Consider the following 22,974-nt stretch of genomic DNA (forward strand, 5'->3'; position numbering starts at 1 on the left):
AAAAAAAATATAAACACAATAAGATGAAATACTTGTTGAGTTTTGTTCAGGCATCTACATAAACGCCTATATAAAGAAAAGTAGGCTAGTTCCGCCTCCCGAATGATCTGATTGGTGGGGAAAATGCAGCCCGGCTGCCTATTGGCTGAGCTATGTGCTCGTTAAGGCGCGCGAGAGCTCCGGGATTATATAAAGCGCAGGAAGTGGGTCTGGCGCTCAGCTCGCGCGCGGCTGAAAGTTGAGTGTTCGTGTGTTTATCGGAGTTCCAGACAAAAATCACCACCAACATCATTACATGTGGCTAATATTCTACTATTAACTCTTTACACCTTCACACACACATCAGTTCATTCCATAATTCGATAGATAATTGTATTCAGGCCTCTGAGGGGTGTGTCTCCTTAATCTTATTGTTTTGTTTTTCCTGACATGACGTTAGCTCACTGCTAACTCTCCTGCTGAAGCTGAGAACTGCTCGCTCTGAGACACTCACCGGATGGTCAAGGCTGCAAGTGGGTTGGGTTTTGTATTGTTTTGGCTATTTTCTTCTCTCTGAGGTGTCTGGAGGACATGCTCAGGGGACTGGCGCTCTTACTGCTGTTATTGTTGTTATAGATCCCCCTTTCCATCTCCTCCTCCTCCGCCTTTTGGGAGCTCATGAGTTATTCATGAGTGCGAGGAGAATGTGACGCTCGGGGGCGGGGTTTCACGCACTTGGAGGCGGAGTCAGGCACGACAGGGAAATTGAGGTAACGCAAAATAAACGTTTTTTTTTTTTTTTTTCTCCCTCAGAAATGTTTTTGCTATAAATGTCATAATTATTAGAAGTGTATTAAATTGGGTTAAAATGTTTATCCTGAAGTAAATGTTAGTAAATATTTGGTGTATTAGCATATTAATATATGTAAATGTTCTCATGAATGTTCTCATGCTGGTGTTTTTCAGATCCTCCAATGCGCTCTATCGTCACTGCACTGGTTAGAAGATGATCGAAATGTCTGTCGAGAAAGAGACTGTTGTAGCGAGCGATCGGTCCGCGTACGCGTCTTTAGCGCGCCCGCAGCCAGAACTTTCCGGAAACTGTGCTGTAAACCCTCAGAACTCTGCCGTAACGACACACACCGGCGAGGAAAATGGAACCCGTGACCCCGCTGAAGAGGACGTGAACAAAACCGCAGTCATCGAGGACGTGAACGCGGAGTCAGACTCTGTGACCCAAAACCAAGACGGTGTCCAGAATCCCAAACCCCATCAGCAGAGACCGAACAAACGTCGGAGTACGATAAGCGCCGGCTTTAAGCATCCCGTGTTCGGGAAACGGCGTCGCCGTGCCAACTCCGAGAGCGAGTCCGTCCTGCCGACCAACTTCCTGCTGGGCGGGAATATCTTTGACCCGCTCAACCTCAACAGCTTATTGGACGAAGAGGTGAACCGGGCTTTAAACGCAGAGACGCCCAAATCTTCTCCGCTGCCACCTAAAAGCCGGGATCCGGTCGAGATCCTGATTCCGAGGGACATCACGGACCCGCTGAACCTCAACGGGTGCACCAGAGGGGACGCCGGCATCGTGCTTTCACCTTTTAAAAGCGGCGGAGGACGGAGGCGACACCGGAACCGGCACCATGGAGGAATAGTGGCAAGAGGAGGTGTGGGAAGAGGAAGAGTATCAGGAGAACCTGAGAACATAGAGAGTGTCGTAGGAGGTGATGGTGTGGCCATGGACCTCAACCAATCAGAAGTGGGTTTAGTGTCGAAATCAGAGTGCATGTTAACATCCCCAGGGTATAATCTTCAGAACAGCCCAGAACCCGAAGCTGTTTTGCAGGTAGAAATGAACGAGTCTGACTTTCCCCCAAAACAGGACGTTCATGAGGAAAAAGACAACACGCAGACTCCTGGGACACACACATCGCACCGCCAGCGTAGACGGAAGCGCAGCAGCAGCAGATCGGAGAACGCTGGTGGTCTGTGTTGGGAAAAGAACCGAACGACAGGTCCGGAATCGGCACCACAACATCCTCCAAACCAGCGGGGGCAGCAAAGGAACAACCACAAGCAGACCTCAAGAAACTGCAATCAGCACAAACCAAACCAGCAACATCAACACCTGAAAAAAAAGTTTCAGTACGGGAACTACAATCAGTACTACGGTTACAGGAACCCGGGTGCCATCGAGGACGCACGGATCCGTGTTTTTGAACCGGAATGGTTCCAGGGTAAGGAAGTCCTGGATTTAGGCTGTAACACTGGTCACGTGACTCTTACCATTGCAAAGAACTGGCGTCCAGCACGCATCGTGGGTTTGGATATTGACAGCACACTGATCCACGCAGCGAAACAAAACGTCCGGCATTATCTCTCCGAAGTGCACACACTCCAGGCCAGGAAAGAGACCGGAAGAGGAGAAGATGGAGAGGAAAAAGACAAAGAGAAACCATCTGTAGATATTAGACAAAAAGGCGGATCAGAGGATGGAGAGAACAAGACGGAACAGATTAAAGATTCCATATCGTCCAATGAGAATCGCTTATTTCCTGTTTCGCTCTGTGTCTCCCGAGGACCGATCGCTGCTCCTCCTCTACCGGACACGCCCACACTTCCTCCTGGGAATTTTCCTTCTAACGTCACCTTCGTAAGGGTAAGATCTCAATCAGACACTAGTCTCTCAGATAACCGATTGTTGTTGCCATGGTTCTGATTTGCTTGCTGTCAAGAGTCAAACGAACCAGGATGTTAATCAAGACTGGTGTGAATTGGACCTAATTTATGAGCCGTTAGCTAACAGTAATTTTAGAGTTAATATTGGGTTCAAACGGACATGGGGGTGTGTCCAAATTAGCATATTCATCTCAATTTTAATTTATAACCATTTATACTGTGTGTTTTTGTTGTTAAATTATTCAGCACGGTCCATTCTGATTGGCTGAGACCGTGATGATTAATTGTGTATTAGAGCAGAAGGTAAAACACACACACACACACACACACACACACACACACACACGCACACACACAGGATACCTTATAATGTAGACTGAAGCTTATAGGGATTAGCATTGGATAAGTGATGGAATATAAATGTGTGTGTGAGGAAGTTTCTCTCTTTATCCTCCTCTCCATACACCACACAATAATTAATGTTTTACGTCCCGGTTTAATCTGCAGGCCTCACGTGAACATCGGATTCACTCAGAACTGCATAAACATGTTGTTGTGTGTGTGTGAGATTGTTTTTCATTGGTTTTCATATTCACTTCTTGTTATTCTACTCTTGTTTTGTGTGTGTGTGTGTGTGTGTGTGTGTGTGTGTGTGTGTGTGTGTGTTCACTGAATGATTCTGTAATGGGACGTTAAGAGGACGTGTGTGTGGAAGGGAGGAGCACTACAGCATTACTGTGTCTACAGTGTAACTTTGTGTTGCATGAAGCCTGAGTGTGAAAGTGTTTAATACAAAATCTAATGTTCTCACCCGTCCCTCTACCTGTCCCTCTACCTGTCTCTCCCCTCTATCTCTCTGCCCATATACCCTTCTTTCTGTCTTTCTATGTCTCTCTCTCTCTCTCTCGCTCTCTCTCTCTCAGGCGAATTACGTGTTGGACAGTGACGTGTTGTTGGAGACTCAGCGTGAGGAATTTGACGTGATCATGTGTCTGAGTGTCACTAAGTGGATCCACCTGAACTGGGGTGACGTCGGTCTGCGTCGCTTCTTCCAGCGGGTGTATCGTCACCTTCGCCCCGGCGGCCTCTTCATCCTCGAACCCCAACCCTGGAACTCCTACAACAAGAGAAAGAAGCTCACGGTGCTCTTACTGTACACTCAGAGCGAGCGAACGAGCGACTCGACGCTTCCTCTTCACATCTGTTCCTTTTTCTTTCACTTCATTACATTTCTCTTTTTCCCCCTGACACAGGAGACGATCCATAATAACTATTTCAGTATCCAGCTGAAGCCGGAGCAGTTCTCCTCCTTCCTGACCAGCGAGGTGGGCTTCTCCAGCTACGAGCTCCTCGGAACTCCCAACACGTCGTCACGAGGTCAGTGTTTCTCTCAGGAAGGCCAGGAATAGCGTTATTTATTAGATCTGAATAAAAACGAGTGAATATATATATATATATATATACAGTGAGGAAAATAAGTATTTGAACACGCTGCTATTTTGCAAGTTCTCCCACTTAGAAATCATGGAGGGGTCTGAAATTGTCATCGTAGGTGCATGTCCACTGTGAGAGACATAATCTAAAAAAAAAATCCAGAAATCACAATATAATTTTTAATTTAATTTTGATTTATTTGTATGATAGCGTGAGCTCTGACTTGTGTATTAATGCATCAGTAGTGAACAGGAAGGCGGGACGTGTGGTCTGATGGGGAAATTAGAATTTTTGGAATTTCTTTCACATTAATTCAGTTTAAAAGAAGCTGCTCTTTTAATTCCTCAATAAACTAATAAAGTAATTAAAATATTTCTTTCAGGTTTTCAGAGGCCGATTTATCTGTTTCACAAAGGAACTGCTCCTCGAAAGTGAGTGAGTGTGCGTGTGCGTGTGCGTGAAATCGGGATCAAGACGGTGTGTGTGATCCGGGGAATTCTTCACGTATCACTGGAGGAAGTCAAATTCTGGAACGCTTTCATCACTTCCTCCTGAGCGTCGGACAGAAACGGAGACGGAGACGTGGCGAGACGAGACGAGACGGACGTGTGCTCTCTGGTTCTCTGTATCTGTGGAAAAGAAATGTAAAAAAAACAAAAGTTTATTTTGTGTAAGAGGTTTGGATTTTTTTTATTTTTGGGGTTTTTGGATGAAGAATCAGCTAAACGTCGTATCCGAGATCATTTGAAGATGGATGTTGGACTCATGTCACACGTTATTGTATTCTTCCTGTGCTGTAAATCCTGATGACACGTTCAGGTGAAATGACTTGATCAGGCCGAGTTTATATACGTTTATCCACTCCACCTTTTCCTTCTATAACCTCCACCCCCTCCCCCTCTCCCCTGTGATCTTCTCCTGGACTTCCTCCTGGTGCTTTACATTTCTGCAGAGACTCACCCCAACGTTTCACAGTTAGCGAGAACATTAACGCGCCTCAGGACGAATCAGAACTACTCCGAACTCATTTTCTTTTTATGGTACTAAAATAAACTAGCAGGTTTCACTGGATGCATTCTCAAGGTCACGAGGTCACGTTCTGTCGCTACGGCGGATATTTGATCCGAATAAATACGTGTGTGTATATATATATATATAAAAAGGTCTGATCTCAAGCAACACGCAGCCCAGGTTTATTCAGCAACAGAAAAGATGATCTGAAACTTTTTTCCCGTTTTTACTAAAAACCGAAAGACGGGATGAGGGTCGTCATCGTCTTCTCTTTTTCTCTCTGTTTTAGTTTGTGTTTTAAAAAGCGAGGTATTAAATCCTTCATGGATCAGATGAATGTTGTGTTAAAGCGCAGTGTAACTGGATAATAAACCAAATTTTGCTTTTAAGTGTCTCATTTAAATTTTTTTTTTTAAACACAAAGACACAGAGTTCAACACGGAGGTTTTTAAAGAATGACTAATTTAACAATTTCCCCGTGGGATCAATAAAGTATTCTGAATATGAATAAAACCAGGAGTTCCACTGAGACCATCACCGTATTACACCAAAACCTCTTTCCCTACAGTCCTGAGAGTCAAACCTCAATCTTCTTCCTCTTCTTCTGGCTTCTCCCATTAGGGGGCGCCACAGCGGCTCATCCGTCTCCACACCCCCCTGTCCTCTACATCTGCCTCTTTCACACCAACTACCTGCAATGATATGCTTAAAGTCTCACATGTAATAATTTACTTTCTAATAAATTCCCAGGACTCGGACTCTGATGCTTCTCGAACTTTTTATAATCTTTCAACTTCAAAACATTTTCATTTTCACCTGTGTATTGTTCAAATGTACACAATTATTAAACAACAAAAAGCTGAATTTGTGGGCAACTTTTTTGAAAAGTGAAACTGCAGAGTTTCTAAAGCTGCATGATGAAACGAGGGAGACCATGAGATCTAACCTCAGAAGGTTTCTATACACACAGGAGCAGTCAAAAGTTTCTGCAGGTGTGAAAAATACTGTAAAGTGAGATGCTTTTAAAAATAAGTGTTAGTTTTTAAACAATGAACAAAATTAAAAGTAAATAAACATAAAAAAAAAATCAAAATCAAATCACAGTTTGCCTCAGTTTGGAGGCCCCTCAAATCTTCATGTTTCTTCATGTAATCCAAACAGACTCGATGGTGTCTTTATCAGAACTCTGTGGAGGACAAAACTACCACTTCCAGTTCTCCTTGTTCTTCTCTACGCTGAAGATAGTTCTTAATGACACTGTATGTTTGAGGTCGTTGTCCTGCTGCAGAAATAATTTGGGGCCAATCAGAAGCCTCTCTGATGGCACTGCATGATAGAGAAGAATCTGCCTGGATTTCCCAGCCTTGAGGACACCATTAATCCTGACCACATCTCCAACTCCATTTACAGAAATGCAGATCCAGAAATGCAGGACACCTCCACCATGCTTCACTGTTACCTGCAGATACTCATTATTGCACCATTTTCCAGACCTTCAGTGTCCTGCCACCTGCTAGTGACAAATATTTCTGATTTTGACTCATCAGTCCAGAGAACCTGCTTCTGTTTTTCTGCCCCCAGTTCCTCTGTTTTCATGCAGAGATGAGACACTGAGTCTTTTCCATGTCTGAGGTTTGGCTTTTTGGTCGTAATTTATCTTCCATGAAGATCACTTCTGGCCAGACTTCTCCAGAGAGTAGATGGGTGTACCTGGGTCCCATTTTTTTCTGTTGGTGCTGCTGGACACTTTCCAAGGTTGAAGAAAAGTGAGCATGGTGTGTCTTTCATCATCTACATTAAGTTTCCTTGGTCGACCACTGCGTTTTTAAAAAAGCTTGAAGGGCACATACTGAACTCCTGGTCTGCTTTGAGATCTTTGCCTAGGAGAGACCTTGCTGATGCAGTTGAACTACCATGTGTCTCGTTGCTCAGTCTTGCAATGGTGTGGAACTACGACATGACACAACCTCACCTTAAGAGCAGATTTCGGCTCCTCACCCAGTCTGAAGCTCCTACACACTGTTTCTGTTTCACTTCATGACTGTGTTTCAACCTACAGATAAAACTGTTGATAATCAGCACCTGCTTGGTTACATTGGTGAATCATAAAGTTGACACTGATCCTACAGAATCCCTGACTTTGTGTTGGTGTACAAAAAGTAAGAACTGAAATCCAAACTGTGTCGCAGCAGATACTGATGTGTTCTGGATTTCTCTTCTGTTTCTTAACTTTCTATTTTGTTAATGGATAAAAAAATATATAAACTTATTAAAAATGATTAAAATGTATTTTGAAAGCATTCTTACGTTTTTCACACCTGCCTAAAAAAAACCTTGCAAAGCCCGAATTTCTACAGTATCTCGAGAAGAACAGATTTCAGCTCCCACAGAATCGGTTCAATCTAGAAGACTCGACACAGCATTTCAACAGGAGTAATAATTCAAGTGGCCATACGATGCCGCTGTTTCACATAAAATCCAACCAGAGTTCAGAAACACACTGATGTGATTGTTTGCAGCAGATGCTTTTATTTAAAGTGACTGAATTACACACGAGTGTAAAAAGAGCTGAATTGCGATATTTAAAGGAAACATTTATTAGAACAAATTATGAATATATACATATATATATATATATATATATATATATATATATATATATATATATATATATATATATATATATATATATATATATATGAATACATACAGTATGCATATAAAAGCGTTTTTTACATTTTAATATAATTAAGCCACATTACTAAGTGTTTACAGGATTAACTATTGTTAAATATCACAATATTTAATTACATTTATTTATTTAATAATAAATTACATTTTATTTTTTATAAAACAAACTTTTCTATTATAAAAAATGTTGAATATTTATATTTTATATATATATATATATATAAAAATATTAAAATTCTAGCTACCTCGTAATAAAATATGCTAGCTCTGTTTAATTCACAATATGCCAGTTACCTCGTTAATGACTTCCCTAATGAATTAGCTTTCTCGTTGAGTCTCAGATGCACGTGGTATGAAGACACAGTGAACAACTAAAACTTCAACATCAACATGTACTTCGAATGTGTTGGTAAATTGCTAAAAACAACTTTATTGTGTGAGTAAAATTTCTGTATTTACATTTAGAATTGTAATTAGCATGTTTTCCACCATCATCAGAACTGATTTCTCACTGAGACTTATGATCATATTGAAATGTAACTTTTGTAACATCAGTTTTTTTTAAGTGATGACATAAAAATGATGTTGTGTGTGTTTGTGTTTGTGTGTGTTTGTGTGTGTGTGTGTTTGTGTGTGTTTGTGTGTGTGTGTGTTTGTGTGTGTGTGTGTTTGTGTGTGTGTGTGTGTGTGTGTGTGTGTGTGTGTGCGTGTGTGTGTGTGTGTGTTGTCTCCACTCATCCCCAGGGAATGAGAATGTGTTCATCATTGTGAATTGCTTTACTGCTGCACCATTGCTCCCTGCGCTGTGGGGTGTGTGTGTGTGTGTGTGTGTGTGTGTGTGTGTGTGTGTGTGTGTGTGTGTGTGTGTGTGTGTGTGTGTAAGAAATGCCGAGTGTGTGAAGCGCTATGAAGCCCACACACACACATACACACACACACACACACACACACACACACACATACACACACACACACATACACACACACACACACACACACACACACACACACACACACACACACATACACACACACACACACACACACACACACACACACACACACACACACACACACACAGCTCCCTGAGATGGTACAGTCCACCTTTTCCTTAAAGCTATAGTGTGGAGCTTCCGGTCGTGTTTCTGCTGCTTTGTTTAACTCCACTCTTCCTTTCTAACGCCTCGTCCGATTCCCCACAGCGCTCAAAAGAGATTCCCTTCTTTTTTTTCCACTCTCTCTCTCCTTCTTTTTCTGTCTCTCTCCATCCTTTCACTGTCTGTCCAGCTGTGTGATATTGGGATGGAGCCAGAGTTACACTAATGAGAGAGTTAAAGCAAAAGGCCTGAAAAGGAGCAAATAAGAGTTTTTGATAAGAGATGCTATACATACACTCAGAATAACCTCTCCATCTGTCTGTCTCTCTATCTGTCTCTCTCTCCCTCACTTCAGCTTTCTCTCCCTTGCTCCAGCTCTCTCTCCCTCGCTTCAGCTCTCTCTCTGTATTTCATTTCAGATTAATTGGTCTCGTCCAATAGGGAACCAGTCGGTACGTGAAAATGAGTGTCTTCTCCCTTATTCTCTCTCTCTCTTTCTGTCTGTCTCTCTCTCTCTCTCTCTCTCTCTCTCTCTCTCTCTCTCTCTCTCACACACACACACACACACACACACTCAGAGTCTCTGCTGCTGTCAGCATCGGCTGCATGACTACAGCCATCGCTATTGCCACGGCAACAACTGCACCATTGCTACGGCAACAGCTGCAGAATGCCCCAGCAACCAAAGCAGCATCCTCTCTCTCTCCATCTCTCTCTCTCTCTCTCCATCTCTCTCCATCTCTCTCTCTTTCCTGTCCCTTCCTCCTTTCTCTCTGCTAATGTTTGACATTCTAATCGTGGTGTATAAGTGACTCTCTCTCTCTCTCTCTCTCTCTCTCTCTCTCTCTCTCTCTCTCTCTCTCTCTCTCTCTCTCGCTCTCGCTCAGCGTGCTCTCTCTCTCTCTCTCTCTCTGTGCACACATGCACTCAATATAATCTCTCGTCCAACCCCCTGCTCTCTCTTTCTTTCTTCCTTTCTTTTTCTCACAACATATTTCCCCCCCTTTCCCACCTTCATTCCCTCACCTCTTTTTATCCTTTCATCCCTCTTTTCTCACTATCTTCCTTCCTTTCTTCCTTCTATCCATCTTTCCCTTCTCAGTTGCTCATTCTTTCTTTCTCTCTCTGTTTAACAGCACAAAAGCCCACCCTCTTTCTCTCTCTCTCTTTTTCTCTCTCTCTCTCTGTCCCTCCCTCTGCTCTTCCTTTACGTTCTCCCTCCCTCCTTCCTTCCATCTTTCCTGTATTTCCCTCTCGGCTTCAGTCAGTCAAAAAAAGAGGCACACGGGAGAACTAAAGGGGGTACGGCAGAGAGAGAGAGAGAGAGAGAGAGAGAGAGAGTGAGAGCGAGAGAGAGAGAGAGAGAGAGAGAGAGAGCGAGAGAGAGAGAGAGAGAGAGGGGGAGTAGGAAGGGTAGGAAGGGCAGAGGGTAAAGGGGGGATTGGGGTGTTGGATTTTCCCCCACCTGGTTTCTCTCTACCATGGACTGCCTCTGCATCGTAACCACAAAGGTAAGAAAACTGTCACTCCATCTCTATCTCTCTTTCGTTATCCATCTCTCTATTTCTCCCCTTCTCTATTTCGTTCTCTTCTCTCCTTCTGCCTGTCAGATTGTCAGTAAGTGACAGAACATGTGAACGTAAGAGCTGAATTTGGGGATAGAGAAGAGAGATACAGGTAGAGAGATTATTTGCTCCATCTGTGCTCTCTCTCTCTCTCTCTCTCTCTCTCTCTCTCTCTCTCTCTCTCTCTCTCTCTCTTTCTCTCTCTCTCTTTCTCTCTCTCTTTCTCTCTCTCTTTCTCTTTCTCTCACTATATCATTCCTGGTGTTGGTGATTTGTCCTCAGACAAGAATACTGATGAAGTTCATACAGACATTTTCAGCCTCTGTACTTCTCTCTGGTCTTTTATCTGATCTCCCATGTTCTCATTCTCTCTCTCTCTCTCTCTCTCTCTCTCTCTCTCTCTCTCTCTCTCTCTCTCTCTCTCTCTCTTTCTTTTTCTCTTTATCTCTCTGTATGTACTGGTCAATCAAAAGCATTGCTCATTTCCAATTTAAGACTTGCTTCAACACTGATTGTGAGAGCAAGTGTGTGTGTGTGTGTGTGTGTGTGTGTGTGTGTGTGTGTGTGTGTGTGTGTGTGGTTAATTCGTACTGGTGACATAGTTGTGTGTTAACAGCATTAAAATCAGAATATAAAAGATGATATATTGTATATATCTGTCGTCCCTGTGTGTTCTATCTTCTCTCTTTCTTCTCGGACACCATCACCCTCAGCTTTGCACACTGGATGTTCACAAATGAATCGTTCTACCCAGATGACTCTTTTCCCCACACATCAGACGCAGAGTAGAAATGAATCATGACTTTTAATTGGCTATAATTTCTTCTGAGTCACAGACAAACCTCGTCATCCAATAAAAGTTCTCTTTTGGATCCCTGAACCTCCTGAGCAGTGACTCAAAGCTGAATTCCAGAGAGACTGATTCACTCCTGCAGGTAATTCAAGAGAGTCAGAGAATCGAGTCATTGCTCAGGTGATGGTGAACCCCAGTTTCTGTGCTGTGTGCTGGGTTTATGTTTTAAAATCGGATTACATTTATATTCCATTATTTCATCTTCTTTGAGGCCTAAAAACGTCTAAAAATGAAACTTCTGCATTTGAAATGATCAGATGTCATCAGTAGATAAAACATGACTCATATTCACACAGTAATTAAAACGGAACTCTGACTCTGAATCTGAATGTATTCCTCTAGTTCCCGTGGAGCTCAGTCCTGTTAGGAGTCAGATTCAGTGAAATGATTCATTAGAGTCAGATTAGAGGAGTTGAGTCGTAGCTGGCACTAATGTTAGCATCATGTTTTAAAGTCGGTATCCTGAAACTCAACAAACCTGTTCTGAAGAATGAACCAGTTTCCGTCTTGCACATGGAGAGTAAAACTGTTATAACCATGTTATTACGGCATTATTACAGCACTCTGACTGACTCTGCAGTGCAGCCTGCTTCAAACCCTGACCTGCACCCCGATTAGCATTTATCAGCATGGCCATATTGAGGTTTCAGTGCTGCTGAAATAATAACAGTTAATAACACTGCTATTAAAACTAAAGATGGGTTTTAGCATGTCTGCCTTAGCCCTGTATCTGTGTGTGTGTGTGTGTGTGTGTGTGTGTGTGTGTGTGTGTGTGTGTGTGTGTGTGTGTGTGTCTTTTAATCTCCTGTAGTGGCAAAGTACAAATTTCTTTCTTTCTTTTTCTACATGAAATTTAGACCCACACCTGAGCAGAGACAATTTGTAAGAGGAGGAATATGACATCGAGAGGAAAAGAGAGAAAGAGAGAGAGAGAGAGAGAGAGAGAAAGAGGAGTGCGTGTGTTTGCGTAGGATGAGGCAAAATCGCTCATCGCTGGCTGAACACTGAGTAAACGCAAAGAACGAAGAGGAGCGTAGGATTGGAGGACTGGAGGAGTGTGTGCTGATACATAACAACCTTCTGTAGCTCTGCTGGAGTTCAGAGAGAGACAGAGTGAGAGAGAAAGAGAGAGATGGAGGAGAGACAGAGATGGAGAGAAAGAGAGAGAGAGAGAGATGGAGGAGAGACAGAGTGAGAGAGAAAGAGAGAGAGAGATGTAGCAGAGACAAAGATGGAGGAGAGACAGAGATGGAGAGAGAGAGAGATGGAGGAGAGACAGAGATGGAAAGAGAGATGGAGGAGAGACAGAGATGGAGAGAGAGAGATGGAGGAGAGACAGAGATGGAGAGAGAGAGATGGAGGAGAGACAGAGATGGAGAGAGAGAGATGGAGGATAGACAGAGATGGAGGAGAGTGAGAGAGAGAGAGAGAGAGAGAGAGAGAGAGAGAGAGAGAGAGAGAGAGAGAGAGAGAGAGAGAGAGAGATGGAGAGAGAGAGAGAGGGAGAGATGGAGAGAGAGAGAGAGGGAGAGATGGAGAGGAAGGGATGTGACTAACACTTGTATAAATTGTAGAACTCTAACCCGTGTTTTCTGCCTGATTTAGTAAATATATTGTCTTTGTTACGACGTGAAAATGAGGGAAAATAAACACAATCCTCACACTGAATCCTGAGATACTGTATAACAGAGCGGCCCAGACGTGGTGTCCCTTTATTCAATCCACCATGCCATACATAAGAAAAAAGAAAAAAATATCAACTTTTTTGAAATTAGCAATGTAGAAAAACTGGATTGTGTATGTAGTGTAGTAAAAACAGAGTCATGTTTATTTCATTCTTTATATAAATTAAATCATAAACAATAGGAACCAGTTTAATATAATGTTTGGTGCACGGCAACATTTATTTTCAGCAAAAGGCCCTTGAGTTTAATTTCTTGTCCCTCATAGTAAAAATGTTGGGCACCGCTGGTATTACATGATATAGTGTTTAATGTGGGTGTGGGTGCTGTTTGATGAAGATCATTGTTGATGTGCTGTTTGATGTTGTGTGATGGTGTTTGAAGTTGGTGTGTCGATATAGTATTTGATGATGGTGTGTGATGGTGTTAAAAGTTGGTTTGTGTTGGTGTGGTATTTGATGATGGTGTTTGAAAGTAATATGTGTTGGTGTGGTATCTGATGATGGTGTGTGATGATGTTTGAAGTTGGTGTGTGTTGGTGTGGTATTTGATAATGGTGTGTGATGGTGTGTGATGGTGTTTAAATTTGTTTTGTTTTGGTGTGGTATTTGATGATGGTATGTGAAGTTGGTGTGTGTTGGTGTGGTATTTGATGATGGTATGTAAAGTTGGTGTGTGTTGGTGTGGTATTTAATGATGGTGTGTGATGGTGCTTGAAGTTTTGTTTGTTGGTTTGGTATTGGATAAGGGTGTGTGATGGTGTTTAAAGTTGGTGTGTGTTGGTGTGGTATTTAATGATTATGTGTGAAGGTGTTTGAAGTTGGTGTGTGTTGGTGTGGTATTTGATGATGGTGTGTGATGGTTTTTGAAGTTGGTGTGTGTTGGTGTGGTATTTGATGATGGTGTGTGGTGGTGTTTGAAGTTTTGTTTGTTGGTGTGGTATTTGATAAGGGTGTTTGATGGTGTTTAAAGTTGGTGTGTGTTGGTGTGGTATTTAATGATTATGTGTAAAGGTGTTTAAAGTTGGTGTGTGTTGGTGTGGTATTTGATGATGGTATGTGAAGTGTTTGTGGTGTTGGTCTGGTATTTGATGATGGTGTATGATGGTGTTTGAAGTGGTGTGTGTTGGTGTGGTATTTGATAAGGGTGTGTGATAGTGTTTAAAGTTGGTGTGTGTTGGTGTGGTATTTAATGATTATGTGTGAAGGTGTTTGAAGTTGGTGTGTGTTGGTGTGGTATTTGATGATGGTGTGTGATGGTTTTTGAAGTTGGTGTGTGTTGGTGTGGTATTTGATGATGGTGTGTGATGGTGTTTAAAGTTGGTTTGTGTGGTATTTAATGATGGTGTGTGCCGGGTGTTTGAAGTTGGTGTGTGTTGGTGTGGTATTTAATGATGGTGTGTGATGGTTTTTGAAGTTGGTGTGGGTTGGTGTGGTATTTGATGATGGTGTGTGATGGTGTTTGAAGTTGGCTTGTGTTGGTGTGTGGTATTTGATGAAGGGTGTGTGAAGGTGTTTGGTGATGGTGTGTGGTGTCGATGTTGCTGTTTGATTATGGTGTGTGATGATGGTGTTTGATGTTGTGGTGTGTGATGATGGTGTGGTGTGTGATGATAGTGTTTGATGTTGTGTGTTGTGATGATGGTTGATGATGGTGAATAATGGTGTTTGATGGTGTGTGATGGTGTGATGATAGTGTGTTATTTGTGTGCATTTCTGTTTAGCATGAATGAGTATTTTTCCCACACTAACACTGTAGTGGTGTTTTTTCCAACACAGGAGTAAGTTTTTGAAAGTTTGAAACAACCCTTGTGCTTGTGCTGACAGACAGTTTTAGAGAACCAAGAATTAAAAGCAGAGAACCGAGAGCAGAGAACTGAGAATGGAGAACCGAGAGCGGAGAACGGAGAACTGAGAGCAGAGAACCGAGAGCAGAGAACGAGAGAGCAGAGAGCCGAGAACTCGCTCACAGGGTTTGTTTTACAGAAGGACTTAGTAATGTCTCATATTGATCACATCACAGACGAGTAACGTTAAAGGCCAAAGGTCACACTCTAAAAGCCAGGAGACGTCACGCTTATTCTTACACATAAAACACTTAACTGATTAGCTTCAGAAATACAGTTTACATGTGGTGAGAGAGAGAGAGAGAGAGAGAGAGAGAGAGAGAGAGAGAGAGGAGAGTGAGAGAGAGAGAGAGAGAGAGAGAGAGAGAGAGAGAGAGAGAGAGAGGGAGAGAGAGAGAGAGAGCGAGAGAGAGAGAGAAAGAGAGAGAGAGAGAGAGAGAGAGAGAGAGAGAGAGAGAGCGAGAGAGAGAGAGAGAGAGAGAGAGGGAGAGAGAGAGAGAGAGAGAGAGAGAGAGGGAGAGAGAGAGAGAGAGCGAGAGAGAGAGAGAGAGAGAGAGAGAGAGAGAAGAGAGCTGCAGGAAAAACATGAGGAAATCTAAAACAGTTCTGAGGACAGAATCTGTGACCCCACAGTGTGTGGAAAGCAGTTCTTATACTGCCCCCAAAATCTTTCTCAAACACACACCGTCTCCGTTTACCCCTCACACACACCGTTTACCCCTCACACACACTCTGTCTCCGTTTACCCCTCACACACTCTGTCTCTGTTTACCCCTCACACACTGAGTCTCCGTTTATCCCTCACACACTCCGTCTCAGTTTACCCCTTACACACTCCGTTTACCCCTTACACACTGGGTCTCCGTTTACCCCTCACACACTCCGTCTCCGTTTACCCCTCACACACTCTGTCTCTGTTTACCCCTCACACACTCCGTCTCCGTTTACCCCTCACACACTCCGTCTCCGTTTACCACTCACACACTCCGTCTCTGTTTACCCCTCACACACTGAGTCTCCGTTTACCCCTCACACACTCCGTCTCCGTTTACCCCTCACACACTCTGTCTCCGTTCACCCCTCACACACTCCGTCTCCGTTTACCCCTCACACACTGAGTCTCCGTTTACCACTCACACACTCCGTCTCAGTTTACCCCTCACACACTCCGTTTACCCCTCACACACTGCGTCTCCATTTACCCCTCACACACTCTGTCTCCGTTTACCCCTCACACACTCCGTCTCTGTTTACCACTCACACACTCCGTTTACCCCTCACACACTCTGTCTCCGTTTACCCCTCACACACTGCGTCTCCGTTTACCCCTCACACACTGGGTCTCCGTTTACCCCCAACACACTCCGTCTCTGTTTACCACTCACACACTCCGTTTACCCCTCACACACTCCGTCTCCGTTTACCCCTCACACACTGCGTCTCCGTTACACCTCACACACTGGGTCTCCGTTTACCCCTCACACAATCCGTCTCTGTTTACCACTCACACACTGCGTCTCCGTTTACCCCTCACACACTGCGTCTCCGTTTACCCCTCACACACTGCGTCTCCGTTTATCCCTCATACACACCGTCTCCGTTTACCCCTCACACACTGCGTCTCCGTTTACCCCTCACACACTCCGTCTCCGTTTACCCCTCACACACTCCGTCTCCGTTTACCCCTCACACACACCGTCTCTGTTTACCCCTCACACACTGCGTCTCCGTTTACCCCTCACACACTCCGTCTCTGTTTACCCCTCACACACTCCGTCTCCGTTTACCCCTCACACACTCCCTCACACACACCGTCTCTGTTTACCCCTCACACACTGCGTCTCCGTTTACCCCTCACACACTCCGTCTCTGTTTACCCCTCACACACTCCGTCTCCGTTTACCCCTCACACACTCCCTCACACACTCCGTCTCCGTTTACTCCTCACACACTCCGTTTACCCCTCACACACTCTGTTTACCCCTCACACACTCCGTTTACAACACACACCTCATGTAGTGACAGTGGTTACCTCGGTTCATCTCTTTCTGACTCGACATGTCGAGAATAAAATTTTTACGGTGACTTGTTTTTACACTGAACTCATGTTACTGGAAGTCTGTTTCCTGCAGGGTAATAGAGAGTAAAATGTATAAAAACACTTTATCTGGGTGTTATTTTAGTTCTGTATCAGATCCACAGCGTGTCCGGATTTGTTTTCATCAAAAAACATATAAATAACGTTCAATATCCGTCAAATAAGCGTCAGAGTGCTGCATCACAAAACGTCACCGATTATCCTGATGAGAAAAACGGATCCTGACAGATGACTAGTTTGCGTTGATGTGTCTTTTTCTGTATCATACTTGCGTGTTATTTGTGTGTATGTGTGTGTTACATCACCGACTATTCCACAGATAATTTTGTGTGTGTGTGTGTGTGTGTGTGTGTGTGTGTGTGTCATTCGGCTTCTTTTGGCTTCGTTTGATTTGAGGCCTGTTCCCATGGCGACGGAGGCAAGTGCCTGCTCGTCAGTTGACAGAAGTAGACAATATGAAGTGGGCGAGAGAAATGTGTGAGAAGATTTCTGCACCTTTTTATGAAGTGGTCCACGTTTGTCTGCGTGTGTGTGTGTGTGTGTGTGTGTGTGTGTATGTGCATGTGTAATGTACTTGAGATGACCACTGTGTGTGTATGTATGTGCTTGTGTATATACAAATATATATAATGTGTGTGTGTGTATGTGCACATGTAGTGTAGTTTAGATGACCAGTGTATGTTTGTGTATGTGCTTGTGTACGTGTGTAATATTTATATATGTATATACATACACAAACATACACTGATATATATATATATATATGTGTGTCTGTGTGTCTGTGTGTGTGTGTGTGTGTGTGTGTGTGTGTGTGTGTGTGTGTGTGTATATTTGTGTGTATGTAAATTGTACTTCAGATGACCACTGTGTATGTATGTGTGTGTTTGTGTATTTATATGTGTGTATATATATTATATGTTACATGACCACTATGTGTATATATATATATATATATATTTGTATGTATGTGTGTATGTATGTATGTATGTATGTATGTATGTATGTATGTATGTATGTATGTATGTATGTGTGAGGTAAAGGATTACTCCGAAAATGTTTTTGAGAAGAAACTGAAGCGTCCCCGTGGGTGTGAGGAGCGAGAATGCGTTCTCTCTTCCAAATATAGCCCACGGTTCAGTGTGTTTCCGTGTGTTGAGTAATTAACGCTCTCGCTCCCTCTTTCATCGTTAGTCTAAAGTAAAGCACTTTATCATCAACAGTTTCATCAATAAAAAAATTTTAAAAGAAAGAAGGAACTACTGAAGAGTTAAAGTTTCTGTGTCTGTAGAGACGATAAAGAGCTTTATCAGGAATAAAAGACAAATTAATGGAGTGTATGTGAATCTCTGATGAGTCTGGAAAGATAAAGAGAGTTTGGAAAGTGGTTTGAGAGTTTAAAGATTTTAGATGGAGAGAGTTTGGAGAGATGGAGAGAGTTTGGAGAGATGAAGAGAGTTTGGAAAGAATTTGGAGAGATGGAAAGAATTTGGAAGGTGGTTTGAGAGTTTGAAGATTTGAGATGGAGAGAGTTTGGAGAGAGGTGTAGAAGTTGACTCTAGAGCTTTGGGCAAACACCAAGACTGAAAATCTTGATATGTAAGCGTCTAGAAGCTGTGATGAAATCCTTCTCAGTAGTTTGTTGTGACTCTGCTGAGTGCTCACAGTGTTAACATTTAACACTCTACACTTTAGAACTTCACTGATCCTCACAGAGCTCCAGATTAACACCACACTGGATTCTGGATTTTTTATAGACATTTCTAAAATCCTATGTGGGGTCATGGGGTAGGGGTGGTGTTATTTTAAAGTTATTAGGGTGTGTAAGCACTCGTGTGTGTGTGTGTGTGTGAGAGTGTGTGTGTAAGAGTGTGAGAGTGTGTGTGTGAGAGTGTGAGAGTGTGTGTGTCTGAGAGTGTGCATGGTGTTTAAAAGCACTGTGTGAGGTGGTCTTTATTTGGAATACAACTGTGTGTGCTGGTGTTTGATGTTGGCGTATGATATTGCAGTATGATGTTGGTGTTTGACCCATCTGGAAGCTCTTCAGAGCTTATCAATATCTTACTCAGCTTTCTGGCTTGGTTTTGGATGTATCCTGGAAAGTTCTGAATCTAACTACGATTCTGAATGATTTTCCGAAATAAACATAACAAATAAAGCCTCCCTATTTTTACTGCTGCTTCCTGCCATGGCCACTTTGTTGGAGTGACAGTAAAGATCGAACTACTGTTCCAAAAACTACAATCTAGAAACAGATTACAGAGAAGGTTCTCATGGGGTGGGTGGGTCTATTTGTAATGGACAGATCTCACAGAGGTCAGCTCTTAAAGGACAGAGAGTTCTGGATGGACTCGAGAACGAATTATTTATCGTTTCCGGTTTGTTTGCGGATTAGTTCTGGATTATGGAGCTGCCGAATGCTGGTGAGCGTTAGTTCTTGGCAGTGAAGCTGCAGGGAGCCGCTCAAGCAGCAGAGCTGATTAACCGTTCATTAGAACAGTGAGTTATGAGCCTGCAGAGTACTTACACACGCACACACACACACACACACACACACACACACACACACACACACACACACACACACACACAAGGAAAGCATTTAAAGTGTGTGGTTATGTGTGTAGTGCTGTTTGCATGTTTGCATTACAGGAAGTTCTGCATGAGTAATGTGTCTCAGGTGGCCAGTGCAGGTGTGTGTGTGTGTGTGTGTGTGTGTGTGTGTGTGTGTGTGTAAGTGTAAGTGTAAGTGTGTGTGTGTTTGTGTTCTTAAATAACTTATTTCCACTTTGGCTTGCTCTTCTGACAGCTGGATGCATAGTGGTGCTGGCAAAACTAGCAGATTGGTCGAGCTGTGATATCTCGAAAGCTTTTGATGCTGTCTATCACACACACACACACACACACACACACACGCACACACGCACGCTAAAACATATTATCTTCTTTTCACAGCATCACTGAGACAGCTTTTGTTTGTGTGTTATATTGAAGGAGATGATCATCATGAAGGCGACGCTATTAATGAATCGGATGCTCTACAGATTTCTTGCTAATTCGGTTCAGCTGCAGTTAAGCGCTAGTTCACGTAATCCTTAAATTAATATACTATTCCATCTCAGGGATTCTGCTGTCATTCTAGTTTGGCCGCTGCTCTCAGCACATTGATGGCCCTCTTCTAAAAGCATTTAAAGTGTTAGTGCTTTATTTTGGGTTAGGATGTAAATGTTGCTAGCTAGCTAAATTTGCTGCAATATGCCAGCATTAGCGGTGTGGCAGGAAATGAATTCATTTCCCCACAGGATAAATTCTCTTGTCCCATTTGAACAAAAGTTGGCTAAAGGATTTAATTTGGTCTGATGTGTTAGTATAATGTTAGGTTGATGGACGCACAAGTGTGTTAGCTAACTAGCAATAAAGCTAAAAGAAAAAGGAGCATGAAATTCACAGCTGTGTGATGTCACAGATTTCTGCCTGTGAAGATAAAACAGATTTTTAAAATCCAAATGAAAAGAACAAATGAATGAAGGACAGATTGTTATGGAGTGGATGAACAGAATGGGATGGTGGGACTGTGTGTGTGTGTGTGTGTGTGTGTGTGTGTGTGTGTGTGTGTGTGTGTGTGTGTCCAGACTGTAGAGTGTCTCCATGGATATATTACTGTTTTTCTTTATTTTTCAAGGTCTGCTCGTCTGTCAGAGTGAGAAAAGCTGGAGGAGGGGACACAGGAGGTCCTGTGTGTGTGTGTGTGTGTGTGTGTGTGTCCGAAAGTTCAGCCAAAATTGAAAAAGTACACAACGTTCCCCTTTTAAACAGAGACCGTGGATTAGATCAGACTTGGTCTAGTGTCTGATGTTTGCAGGTCGATCTGAACGTGATTACAAGCTGTTATTACAACATTAATAACAAAACCTTCATAAAGCATTTGTACAGAACATTACACCCTGATTCACCTTCAGTATGGGTCCTGCTCTAGAATATTGTGGAATATTGAAGTGTGTGGAATATTGAAATGTGTGGAATATTCAAGTGTGGGGAATACTGACATGTGTGGAATATTGAAGTGTGTGGAATATTAAAGTGTGTGGAATACTGAAGTGTGAGGAATATTGAAGTTTGTGGAATATTGAAGTGTGTGGAATACTGAAGTGTGAGGAATATTGAAGTGTGTGGAATATTGAAGTGTGTGGAATACTGACGTGTGTGGAATATTGAAGTGTGTGGAATATTAATGTGTGTGAAATACTGAAGTGTGAGGAATATTAAAGTGTGTGGAATTCTAAAGTGTGGGGAATACTGAAGTGTTTGGAATAATAAAGTGTGTGGAATACTGAAGTGTGTGAAATATTGAAGTTTGTGGAATATTAAAGTGTGGGGAATATTGAAGTGTGTGAAATACTAAAGTGTGTGGAATATTGAAATTTGTGGAATATTCAAGTGTGGGGATTATTGAAGTGTGAGGAATACTGAAGTGTGTAAAATACTGAAGTGTGTAAAATACTGGTGTGTAAAATACTGAAATGTGAGGAATATTGAAGTGTGTGAAATACTAAAGTGTGTGAAATACTGAAGTGTGTAAAATACTGAAGTGTGTAAAATACTGAAGTGTGAGGAATACTTAAGTGTGAGGAATACTGAAGTGTGTAAAATACTGAAGTGTGTAAAATACTCAAGTGTGAGGAATACTGAAGTGTGAGGAATACTAAAGTGTGTAAAATACTGAAGTGTGTAAAATACTGGTGTGTAAAATATTGAAGTGTGTAAAATACTAAAGTGTAAGGAATACTGCAGTGTGTAAAATACTGAAGTGTGAGGAATACTGCAGTGTGTAAAATACTGAAGTGTGTAAAATACTAAAGTGTGTGAAATACTGAGGTGTGTTACGAATAGTAAAATGTGAGGAATGATCCACCAATTAAATGTGTTCCTATTAGGGTGCAAAGGGGCTTAAAAGTTTGGGACTTTATGGGGATAAATTAGAAATTTAGGGAGATTTATATAATCTGTATCAATAGAAACCTGAACTGATTTATGATGACTACGGGGGACTGTTTTTGGGGGATGTCCTTTTTAGACAGTTTTTTTATCATCTCAAATGCTCAGTCAGTGTATTTGTGTTTACAATTGTATAAATTTGTGTGCTCAAGTTATATTACTGATATTTGTATATTAAAGTACCATGGAAAGTTTAATCTTGAAACATTTTGCAACTCTAGTTCATATACTTTTGCATATAAGTGTGTATTTGTGTAAAGATTTTCAAATCGAATGTGTGTGTCAAGGCTTCATCTTGATACACTTTCTCTCTCTCACTTTCTGTCTCTGTCATTTTCTTTCCGCCATTAAAATCAATCCAATAATCCGATCGTCCCTCGTGTTTTCTGACCTTCACTTTCATTCTCCTCTCGTTCTCCATTTTATCTTTCTCTCCATTCATGCTTTATTTTCTAACCCAATTTACTCTCTGTCTGTCTCTGTCGCTCTCTCACTCCCTTCATTACAGATGAATAATACATGCTCGGGATGTTAGCTTAGTGAATGTCAGCAGATGTGCTCTGCTTTTTCACACACCACCAGACAGCTAGCATGTTCGCATGCACTGTAGCATTAGCATACTTTCACACCCTGCGCTACATCTGCACCTCAGCAGATTACAATTTATCACCAATCAGCATCGCTGAATAGTACAGTCAGCATCACACCTCGTTAACTTAGCGAACAGCTAGCATGATTGTTAGCAACAGCCTTGACATTTCTGGATGTAATCTAGCTGTTTTTGCGTTAGTTAGTCACTTCTATCTGCTAAATCATCCTAGCATGATCCTATTAGAATTAAATCTGTAGCCTGGCTACTTTAGACTGACTGTTAGTGTTTTTATTATTATTATAAAGTGCTGTTAGTGTAAGATATTGGTAGTAATGTTTCCCATTTGAACACAAGTTAGCTCATGGGTTGAATTTGGTAAGAAGTGCTAGCATATAATTTTCCTCAGGTTTGGGTTATCATAAATTGGCTAACTAGCCCAAAGCTACTCAGTGCTT

General features: G+C 42.3%; 1 protein-coding gene and 1 long non-coding RNA gene across 3 annotated transcripts in view; both read left to right on the forward strand.

Annotated features, from left to right (window-relative positions):
* Positions 1 to 173: 173 nt before the first annotated feature.
* Positions 174 to 22,974, forward strand: part of mepcea (methylphosphate capping enzyme a) — a 25,910-nt gene continuing 3,109 nt past the window's right edge. Inside the window, exons 1-6 of one of the 2 annotated variants that reach the window (XM_083531306.1) lie at positions 174 to 512; positions 616 to 749; positions 946 to 2,638; positions 3,582 to 3,800; positions 3,912 to 4,035; positions 4,475 to 4,522. In XM_083531306.1, the coding sequence (XP_083387432.1) occupies positions 986 to 2,638; positions 3,582 to 3,800; positions 3,912 to 4,035; positions 4,475 to 4,522 (2,044 nt within the window). In that variant the 5' untranslated portion in view covers positions 174 to 512; positions 616 to 749; positions 946 to 985. Of the gene's footprint in view, positions 513 to 615; positions 750 to 945; positions 2,639 to 3,581; positions 3,801 to 3,911; positions 4,036 to 4,474; positions 5,493 to 22,974 lie in introns of those variants that run through there. The other variant, XM_083531305.1, reaches the window with a different exon arrangement.
* Positions 9,789 to 12,436, forward strand: LOC310720640. The gene is made up of 3 exons (XR_014531789.1): positions 9,789 to 10,402; positions 11,170 to 11,391; positions 12,167 to 12,436. It is a non-coding gene; the product is annotated as an uncharacterized lncRNA (long non-coding RNA).

Source organism: Silurus aristotelis, assembly GCF_946808225.1.
Source record: "Silurus aristotelis genome assembly, chromosome: 26".
NCBI classification, from domain to species: Eukaryota; Metazoa; Chordata; class Actinopteri; order Siluriformes; family Siluridae; genus Silurus; species Silurus aristotelis.